At 42.9% G+C, this 11,376-nt stretch overlaps 1 protein-coding gene across 1 annotated transcript in view; it reads right to left on the bottom strand.

Annotated features, from left to right (window-relative positions):
* Positions 1 to 741: 741 nt before the first annotated feature.
* The window catches only part of RALB (RAS like proto-oncogene B), a 43,609-nt gene continuing 32,974 nt past the window's right edge, over positions 742 to 11,376 (bottom strand). Inside the window, exons 4-5 of the mRNA XM_004608150.2 lie at positions 5,919 to 6,096; positions 742 to 2,406 (exon numbers count right to left, since the gene is read on the bottom strand). Of these exons, the coding sequence (XP_004608207.1) occupies positions 2,287 to 2,406; positions 5,919 to 6,096 (298 nt within the window). The 3' untranslated portion in view covers positions 742 to 2,286. The remainder of the gene's footprint in view (positions 2,407 to 5,918; positions 6,097 to 11,376) is intronic.

Here is an 11,376-nt window from a genome sequence, read left to right as displayed (position 1 = left end):
AAAAAAAAAACAGAAAGAAAGAGACAGACATAGAAAGATTGCACTCATATGTGGAATATAATGTAACTAACTGAGAAGTACAAGTTGGCAATGATGCAACTTCTGGCAGATATCTCTCTGGACTTAGTTACTAAAATACTAAAATACAGAAACCCCAAACCGTGAGGCCGCTAAGTGTGGTCACTCGACCTCATACCTCTTCATTCTCAGCAATGGAAAACAAATTATCTAATGCTTCCTTTTCAGCAGGTCCGACTTTAGGGGAGAGACTCTCCAAACAATAATAGTGAGTTTTGTTGAAATATTGAATGCAATCAAAGTGAAAGTAAAGTGAAATTTATTAGTTACACAGGCGGGAGGGGGGGGGATAAGGGTAGGGGGGCTAGGGGTGTGGGGGTGCAGGGTAGAGATATACTGTGATTCTTGGTGGTGGAATATGTGCACTGGTGAAGGGATGGGTGTTCAAGCATTGTATAACTGAGACTTAAACCTGAAAACTTTGTAACTTTCCACATGGTGACTCAATAAAAAAAAAAAATAAAATAAAAAAATGCTTTGTTTACACTTAATGTTATTTCCCACAGTGCAATTCAAAGGACTGAAATAAAGTTTATTTGATACTGCATACTCTCTTGTTAGATAACAAGAACAAGAACGAATAACTTATTCTCTACTTCTTTAATACCTTCATTTCACATGGACGGCAAAAGGATAAAAAAAAAAAGTATGAAACCTTGGAAAACACGTTTGTCTGCTTTTATTTTATTCAAAAAAGCCCATGATTCCTTGGGAGGTAATACAAGATTGATTTCCAGTCAAATCATAATTGTACAACTTCAGCAATAACCGTGAATTCGAAAAGTTCCCACTCTCCCCACCCCAATACACTTTTGGCACCAATATATGAAATGTCACTTCTTAAAAATGGGGGGAATATGCTGAATACTGGGTTTTTATACTATTGCTCCTTTCATGAAAAAAAGGTTCTGATTGCTGACTGTCCAGTAATGATACAAGAAAGATTTACAACAGCTCATCCATAAAAAATACTTTTTTATTTGGCTGTCTCAGGAAAAAAAAATACGTTAGAAATAGCAGCCGATTCTCAAGAGGTAAAAGAGCAATAGTTTCCCTGATCTTTCCCCACTTCTAATTTTACAGTTAGGATGACTGAGTAATTCTACAAGAGGTAGCAGAGTGTCTGGCACAGCCTCTGGCTTCATGGTCTTTGAAGTCAATGTTAACTCACGACATTCATCAGCAGAACTCACATTGCCCTGCAAGGAAAAGGAGAGCCGACAGAGCAGCTCGGGCAGCCTGCAGTGCCGCGGGAGAGGAGAGGGTCAGGAGAATCCCTGGTTTGCACAGCGCCAGTTGGAAAGCATACTGCTCAAGTCTTCTCTGCAGTCCCTAGAAAGGCCTCTGACACAAAACCCAGGATGCCACAGGAAAAAGATGTCCAGGGCAGAATGCAAATCGCCAATATTTAAATATGGTGAAACCCACTTACAATTTTCACACATGAGAATTTAGGAGCTTCTTGGAAACTTGTAGGACCCAATGCAAATTCTTTTCTTTTTTCGGCTGTGCTTCAGAGCCGTCAGGGTATGGACAAGGAACTAACCCGCACCCCCTTTTTTTTTTTTTTGGTTTTTGGGTCACACCTGGCAATGCACAGGGGTTACTCCTGGCTCTGCACTCAGGAATTACTCCTGGCGGTGCTCAGGGGACCATATGGGATGCTGGGATTTGAACCCGGGTCGGCCACGTGCAAGGCAAACGCCCTACCCGCTATGCTATCACTCCAGCCCCCACCCCCTTTTTTTAAAAAAAATTTTTAGAATTAGAACTTAATTTTTTTTTTTCTGAGTATGTGTGATAAGGGTTGGGAGAATCTTATTTCCTCCCTATCCAAAAAAAAAAAAATACCCCAGCAAAATAAGACATTTTAATTTCAGAACAAGAGATGGCAGTGCTGTAAGACGAGGGGGAATAAGCCACTGTGGCGACCCGCTCTCTCGGACCCACACTTGACTACCTCCTCCCGACAGCACGACATACCTGGTCAACCCTGGGAGGGAAGGAAGGAGGGCAGGCGGGCAGGAGGGAACCCCAAACCTCCAGGCAGAGCCGCCGAGGGCTGGTTTCTGCAGCCCGCCACGGGCCCCCGCTCTCTTCTGCACAAGAGGAAGCGGCATGAGTGAGAGGGGGCGAGTGGGGTGCACAGTCTGGGCTGGGGCCTCCCCGTGTCCTTAGCGGCGCAGATGTCACCCTCCACGGGGGCCATCACAGTAAGCAACATCGCTCTTTCAAACTTTTCTTGTTCTTGCTGCTTTTCTTGCCGTTCTTGTCTTTGTTTTCCAACACCTTCTTTGCCCTGATTTCTCTCATGAGGTCAAAGAATACCTGGGGTGAGACGGAAAGGATAAAAGAAAAAAAAAGAAGAAAAACTTCATTTAATGATTTAATGAAGCAACTAGACAAGCACGCATATCTGTCTTGAAGATTCCGAATCACTCTTATAAACCACAGACTATCAAAAAAGACAACAAATATTAAAAGTCTATGCCAACTGAGCCAAGTAAACCCCTCTGCCCCTCAGCTTCAGCTTGTCCAGCTGAGGCAGCGGCCTCAGTGGCTCCCCCAACCGACAGCCGAGTTTGAGTGACACGACATTGTCAAGACATGGGAAACTTCACAGAAACAGCATGTGTTGGTTTAGGAAATGTTCGACTTACTGAGTGGCAGCAGTCACCCAGCCTCCGGGCCGGGCAAGCCAGGGCCCAGCCCCTGCCGCTGGGCGCTCTCCTACTGGCCACTGCACCCCACCTGGTGGATAGACCATCCCGTAAGGCAGAAAAGCGGCTCTGCCTGACAGATTTACAGCATCTGCCGGCACCTAGCGGCTGAGAGCACAAGCAAAGACCCCTGAGCTGTGACACTGGCCGAGGGAGGAGGACCCACCCAGGATGTCCAGTCCCCCAGGCCCTCCCCGTCAACGGCCGCATCCCAATGGTCAAATCAGCTTGCAGTTCCTTGCCATGGCAGCTGAAAGGAACTTTATTTTAAAAAAAAAAAAAAAAAGCAAAGCTTGTCCCTAGAATACCAGTATCCTCGTTAAATATCCTCAGTAGATGATTATTTGTCAGAGAAGTTTGCATTTTCCCCACCGCTTCCCGCAATCATGCCAATGGACTTGATAATATGCCTCCCACAAAGAGACAACCGAATTTGATTTATCATCAAACATGATGGAGACAGGAAGTGCGAGACTGGACACAGACTGCATCTCTGGGTGCACAGACCGACCCACTTCCTGGAAAGAGCAAGAGCCATAAAGTCCCCGTGCACTTACCCCAGGGCCAGCAACAGAATGGCCTTCGCCTGAGCTGGAGCAAGCTGACCTAGCACCCTCTTTTCCAGGAAATTCTGTCACCCTCTCCACTCCCAGCTCCCCGCCCCAGGGAGCAACAGCTTCAAATGTTACAGGCTTTTCTCTTTGTTCTAACAGCACAAGACAAGAGGGGAAGGGAAAGTGTCCAACTCAAAATGATGACAAAGCTGTTCCTCGGCTGATCTTATCAACAACCTCCTTTTCGGTAAACTGTTTACAAGAGAATACAATGCTGCCAGTCACAATTAATCTCTGCTGGTTCCTGTCTGGCAGGTCAGGCTGGGCCAGGGGGAGGAAGGGGAGATGAGAAGCCCCAGGCAGCATCAAGCCCCTCCCTGCCCCTTCCCCAAACATCCCAGAGTCCCATGTAGAGAAAGCGTTCCTGGTGTGTTTTGAATAGATACATGCCTGGATTTTAAAATAATAAAATTTAAAAATAGTCCAGAAGAGTTTGTGTCTGGATTTTCTGTGCTCTTTCCACAGTTATGAAACAAGTGGAGGGGCTGGAGCAATAGCCCAGTGGGTAGGGGTTTGCCTTGCATACAGCAGACCCGAGTTCGATTCCCAGCATCCCATAGCATCCCTGAGCACCGACAAGGGTAATTCTTGAGTACAGAGCCAGGACTAATCCCTGTGCATCGCTGGGTGTGACCCAAAAAAAGCAAAAAAAAAAAAAAAAAGTGGAGAAAAGCAAATCAACAGTAAAGAATCAACATGTGATGTGCACACATAAATAACACATACAAAACCATCAACCACTACTGTGTGGAGTGGTTGATGGTTTTCCCAACACACATTTTCCCAACACATATTTATTGACTTGCTGCTATATACCAGGCATTTTTCCAGTAACAAGGACAAAAGCTTAAACCAGGCAGGTAAGTCTATTAACCTCATGTAGTTTATAGTATGACTGTTGAAAAATAAAACCAAACAAACAAAAGAACTAGTGGAAAATTGTCTGAGGAAGCAAGTAGAGGGAACCAGTAGACAGGGAACTAGAGAATAGGGGCTACAATAAGACTTCTCAGAGATTTGCCTTAGCCATTCTTCCTATGTTCTAGGCACGACATTAACCATATTATTTTATTCTGTTTAAATTTTATTCTATTAAAGTTGCACTGCATTCTAAAAAAAAAAAAAAAAAGAATCAACATGTGAGAGGAAAAGTCAGTCGGGGACCAGCAAAGTAGCTGAAAAGTGACCACACCCCACGCGCCGACTACGGCCACGTGGCTGTGTGCCGTGGGTGCTGCCAAAGGACTGTCCACTGAACCCTCCACTGCCAACCTCCTACCTGGCAATGCTCCTCTACCGTCACTCCCAGCTAACAGCAAGCTCAGTTACAAATCTCCTCCTCAGGTTAGCTGGAGAGCAGAACCATTTCTCATGAAGAAAGGGAAAAACCGTTAAGTGCTGAGGGAGATGTGTCCCACGATGGCACAGCACAGACATCAGGTGACTGCCGGGAGGTCCACCACAGTGCTGCACAGTTCGATTCTGCCAGGGCGGGAGCAGAGCGACCACGCACAGCGCCGGCGGCAGGGACGTCTCATCTTTAAGGCTGTCTGCGGGGGCTGTGCAGCAACCAGTGAGAATGTTCGATTTTTAAAAACCTCGAACAGGAAATCAGCGGCAGGTGATGTTTGGCAGTGTCAATGTTTGGCACTGTCAGGGTCACCCTTAGGTGAGCCGTAGAGATCTGAGTAAGAATGTGAGCACCTCCAGGAGTGATCCCTGGGTGCAGAGTCAGAAGTGAGCCCTGAGAAGAGCTGGCTGTGACACCCCCTCAGGCAGAGAGGAAAAGGGGGTTGGGGAGGGGAGGGGAGGTTTGTATGGTGGAGAGTGGGCAGCAAGGAGGGGGGAAGGGAAATCTGGAGAGTTAATTTTTTAAGAGTGAATACTAGTTAGAAACTAAGTTTTTAAAAAAATCAGCCCACACCAGGATGAGAGTGGGCATGCCTCTGGTGGTGGCTCGGCGGCAGAACCATGCCCTGTGTTTGTTCCCTGCACCAGCACCACCACTGAGCAGGAACCCCGGGCACGACGGGGTGCAATCCCCAGCTCCACAGTCAATGGATAAACAAATAATGAGGAAACAAGTGGAGGGCAGCCTGGCTCTGCGAGAGGGCGGTGCGGCGAAAAGAACCACGTGAACACTAGCGTGCGCCTTCGGGGAGTGCCCAGGGACAGCCTGACGGGCCAGCCCTGCTGTCAGGGGGCCATAAGAGGCTCAGGAAGGCACTGAGTCCATCTTTCCAGCACCACCTTCACAGAACAACAGCCTCAGCCCGCCATGCTCCCAGGGCGGTGCCGGGAGGAAGCACACCCCAACAGAGCCTCGCGTCACAGGCGGGGACTTCAGTGTGTCTGAAATCCAGGGCGCCCTCTCCCAAAGCTCAGGCTTCTGGAAAAACTCCGCCTGCCCCTTCAGACGTTGCCCTCAAAGCCCCACAGATGAGACATCTCCACGCTGTGGCTTCTCGTGGGTCTCTGAGAACCCCGCCCCCCAGGACACGCCTACCTTGTCCACGTTGGCCCGCGTCTTGGCCGATGTCTCCACATACTGCACACCCCAGTCCTCTGCTTTGCTCCTTGCCTCCTCGATGGGCACTTGTCTCCGATCCTCCAAGTCAGACTTGTTTCCCACGACAAGCAATGGGATTTTATCTTCTTCAGACTTAACACGAAGGATCTGTTCCCTGGAAACACAGTATCAGCAATTAGGCAGCGAAGAAAGCTAGAGCAATAACCTCATTTCACTGACCCACCTAAGATGAAAGTCTTTTCCAAGGCAGAAGAAGAAATTGCTACACCTATGGAGAAGGAGAAAGGGTAGGAGAATGAGAATTTCTGCAATAAAATCAAGCCCAAAGAAGTATCTTCACATATAAAACTCTAATAGTTTTCTTTGAAAATGCCGTAATTTCTGAGAACAAAAGCTATGAAATCTGGTGGGGGTTTTATTTCCCATGGAAAGATGCAGTTTATTAGTAGATCATAAAATGAATTTGATGGGTCACAGTGACTTTTCCTCCTCCTCAATGAAAAAGGATGTTCTAGAATATGCTGGAAAGGACCATCAGAGGCCTACTGAAATAGTAGAGAGAAGTAGGATTTTGTGAAAGCCTTGTCATACCTGCCTGTTTCCATATGTAGCACCTGCTTCCCTCCTAATTCCATTTAGAAATCAATGATACAGGCAACAGAATGGGGTGGTTATTTGGGTGGTAATGAATTGTAAATGTACATTATTCTATACTATAAAGTGAATAATTTTTCTAAAGTTTTTCTTAATTTGTGTTATTTATTTTGGTTTTGATTTCAGCTGTGCTCAGGGCTCACTCCTGGCCCTGAACTCAGAGATTACTCCTGCTGGTACTCAGGGGACCATATGGGGTGCCGGGGATCAAACCTGGGTCAACCACATACAAGACTAATGCCCCCCTGCTGTACTATTGCTCCAACCCCAAAGGGGATAAATCTTTTTTTAAAATTTTTTATTAGTGAATCACCATGAGGTATAGTTACAAACTTATGAACTTTCGTGTTTGCTTTTCAGTCATACAGTGATCGTTTACCCATCCCTACACCAGTGCCCATTCTCCTCCAACAATGTTCCCAGCATCCCTCCCACCACCCCCATCCCACCCTGCCTCAGCGGCAGGGCATTCCCTTTTGTTCTCTCTCCTTTTGGGTGTTGTAGTTTGCAATAGAGGTATTGAGTGGCCTTCATGCTCAGTCTATAGTCTACTTTTAGCACGTATCTTTCAACCCAAATGGGTCCTCCCAACATCCTCTACTTGGTGTTCCAAAGTGGATAAATTTTTTAATGTTCCAATATCTATGGGAAAAGGCCTCAAAAAATCTGTTAAGAACCAATTATTTGAAGGCAAAGGAAAAAATTTTAAAAATTATCTTAAGGCCAATGGAAAATAAAAAGTTATTAAATTATACAGGGCAGAACACACGTAGATCTAAAAGTGAGGTTCTTAGCAGTACAGCCTATATCAGTTAACAAGATTCAAATAAAGACTCAAATAAAACCTTATAAATATAAAGGAACCAGAAAAGAACAAATGAAATCGAGTCAGTAGAAAGAAATAATGAACATTAGAACAGAAATAAATTACAAAGAAACAAAAAAAAGGTAAGACAAAAGGTTAACGAAACCAAAATTAATTTACTAAGGAAAAAGGAGAAAAATCCCAATTAAGAAAATCAGGGGAAAAATGGTGATTAAAAAATGAAATATCACAGAAAAACAAGATTCTAAGATAGTACTATGAGGACAGAAATGCAAATGCAACCTAAAAGAAATGGACAAATTTTTGAAATCTCATGACTTCCAAGACTAAGCCAAGAAAAAAAAAGCCAGTAACAAGTTTAAAACAGACTCATCACATGTACAGAAATCAAACATTGGGGCTGGAGATAGTATAGCAGGTAGGGTATTTGCCCTAGACAGAGCCAACCTGGGTTTGATCCCAGGCATCCCAGATGGTTCCCTGAGGCCACCAGGAATGATCCCTGAGTGCAGAGCCAGCAGTAAGGTGTGGACCCAAAAGAACAACAACAAAAGAAAATCAAAACCTCAATCAACAGTCTCCCTAACAACAAAAGTCCAGCTTCACTAGTGAATCTTACCAAACTGTCAGAGACAACATAATAATTTATCCTTTCTTAATTCTTCTGAAAAACTGAAGAGGGAGCAACACTCTCAAACACAATTTCAAGGCCAAAACTAGACAAAGGAAACACAAAAACAGAAAGCATGGACTAATATCACTGCTGAACACAGATGGAAAACTTCTCCAAACTATTTGGCAAACTGAATCAAAAGCGTCACAGACAATGATTATGTGGGGTAGTCTAAATTCAACACAAGTATTCTAAGTCATGATGCCTAAATAAAAAATGAAAGAAAAGAAAATACAATGCATGGGGCTGGAGTGATAGCATGGCGGGTAGGGCATTTGCCTTGCACGCGGACGACCCAGGTTCGATTCCCAGCATCCCATATGGTCCCCTGAGCACCGCCAGGAGTGATTCCTGAGTGCATGAGCCAGGAGTAACCCTGTGCATAGCCGGGTGTGACCCAAAAAGCAAAAAAAAAAAAAAAAAAAGGAAAGAAAAAAAAACAATGCAAAAAATACATTGTATCAAAAAATAAATAAAAATCACTGACCACATATCAACAGATTCCATAAAAGCATTTGTCAAGAATAAGGTTGGTGATTTTTAAAAATTCCTAATAAGCTGGAAACAGAAGGAAGGTGCTAAAAGCTTTTGCCCTAATACCTGATACAAAACAAAGATATCTATCCACTCTGACCATTACTGCTCAATACAGGTCTGGAAGTCTTATCCAAAAAGATTAGGCAAGAAAAGAGCATAAAAGGCATAAAACTGGAAAAGAAATAAAACCATTATTATTTTCCTATGATATAACTTACACAGGAAACCCTGATAATGCTACCCAAAAAAATTATTGTAATCTATAAAAATCTATAGGAACCCCAAAACCTATTGGGGCCCAAGAAATAGTATAGGAGATAAGGTATCTTTTGTCTTACACACGGTGGACCCCAGTTCTATTCAGGCATTGCATTTTTCAAGAAAGCACTGCCAGGACATCGAGGCAAGTGTTAGCCCTGAGTACTCCTGGATATGATCCAACCTCCTTCACTTTTCAAAAAATCTACCACATTTCTATATGAAAAAAAACTAGAAAAAGAAAAAAATCCTGTTTACAATTACATAATACACAGAAACACACACATATATGCAAAGGCATATATGTATATATATACATATATACAAGCACACTCCTAACAAAAGAAGGGAAATGTCTTTACAATGCAATGAAAACCATAAGAAATTGTTGAGAGAAATAAAAGACGACACAAAAATAGAAAGGCATCCCACGTTCAGGGCTGGAAGAACCAGCATTGTTTAAATGGCTATATTACCTAAAGCAATTCAATTTACAGATTCAATAAAATCTCTATCAAAATCCCAATGGCATTTTACAAGAAAGCAGAATAATTATAAAATATAGAAATATAAAATACAATAGCCAAAGCTATCCTGAAGAAAGAAAAACAAAGGGATATGCTTCCTGACTTCAAATTACTCAAAGTTAAAGTAATCAAAACAGCATAGTGCTAGACCAAAAACAGACACACAAGATCAACATAATAGAGGAGTCCAGAAATAACCACACAATTATGAGCATTAATTTATAACAAAAGAGCTAAGATTATACAATGGAGAAAGAAAACATCATCCTCCTCAACAAATCTGCATTGATTCTCTAATATGACACAGGATAATATTTCCCAGTAACAAAAGTACTTTCATTAAGATTAAAGTGTAACACAAGTAGCGCTTGAATATTAAATCTAAGTAGCTTTGCTTAGCCTCTACATTTCTACATTCCAGTGAGGGTCAATGAACATGCTAGCATTTTTTTTTTTTTTTTTGCTTTTTGGGTCACATCCAGCAATGCACAGGGGTCACTCCTGGCTCATGCACTCAGGAATCACCCCTGACAGTGCTCAGGGGACCATATGGGATGCTGGGATTTGAATCTGGGTCGGCCACATGCAAGGCAAACGCCCTACCCGCTGTGCTATCACTCCAGCCCCCATGCTAGCATTTCTAAGTTATAGGAGCCCTGGAAGCTATAAATAAGAACAATTGATAGCTTTCTGATTTATTGGTCTCTCAGACATTGGTAAAATTACCTCATTCATAAACCTATTGGTCCCAAAGGAAAGCACTAAGTTCCAGTATCTAGTTCTCTGGTTTAATAAATACTGTCTAGGAAACACTTTTGTTTAGGAAACACTTGTAAAAGAAGAACACTTGTAAAACAAATAATGTCTAGGAAACACTTGTAAAAGAAGATAATGGATTAACATTTTATGTTGGGGCCTTTACATCAGCACACAGAAATGCTATGTCTTTCACTCCTGACGGTCTAAAATGACTACCATGAAGACTCAGATAATCTACCTGCAGTCTTCTGTTTCCAGTGTCATTAGGACCCCAGACAGCTAAAAGTCTCGAATCTTAAGTGTCCAGAGCCCAGACTCGTCTACTCTCCAACACTGCCTTTCCTCATCAGTCATAAGGCCAGGGGAAGCCAAGAGGTCAAAGACAGAAAAAGACAAAAGTGTATACACATCTGTATTGTTTCATTCTAAATGAATGATTTCCATTCCATTCAAAAATGGAATCGTGCAATTATGAATGCACAGACTATATCCATACATAGAAGCCTTTAAACATGTCAGAAGAGCCTAAACATATGACTTCCTCATAAAATGTTCTAAGGATGAAACTGATTGCTATAACATATACACTCCCGTTCCATAGACTTCAGATACTCAACCTTAAAGATTAAAAAATTTGAGGCTACGCAGCATAAGCGAGGCACTCACTACCTTATGACCTTCCACTCACTCCACTGGTTTACCTGAGTTCACCTTCCTGGCTCATTGATGCTTCCTTCCAAATCTTGGGGGGATATTTAGCATCCTCATTTTCACCTTTGGTTTATCACTTTAATTTCTGACCAGAACTTGCTAAAGAACAAAAGAGAATTAGTTTTTTGTTTCTTTTCTTTTCTGTTTCCTGTTATGTGCTAGGCCTGGTTCTTTAAAAGTCATCTGGATAGATATGCTAATAAATAAAATAAATTGGAAAAAAAACCCTTTGTGTAAGAGAAATGAGAGGGGTAAGGGGTAGAGAGAAAGATACCCTTTCCACAGGGCCAGGGAGATGGCTTAAAGGGCTAGAGTGTATGCGTTGCATGCATGAACTCCAAGTTCAATTCCTGGTACCACATGGTTTCATGAGCACCACTTCCCAAAAAAATTAATCAAATTTCTGTAAGTATTATACCCAGTGACTATTTCTTTGTAGCAAAATGAAGTTAAGGCATCTTTAACAACCACATCTTAAAAATCAGAAGA

The sequence above is a fragment of the Sorex araneus genome, chromosome X (genome assembly GCF_027595985.1).
Source record: "Sorex araneus isolate mSorAra2 chromosome X, mSorAra2.pri, whole genome shotgun sequence".
Lineage (NCBI taxonomy): Eukaryota > Metazoa > Chordata > Mammalia > Eulipotyphla > Soricidae > Sorex > Sorex araneus.
This window is presented reverse-complemented; position numbering and strand designations above follow the sequence as displayed.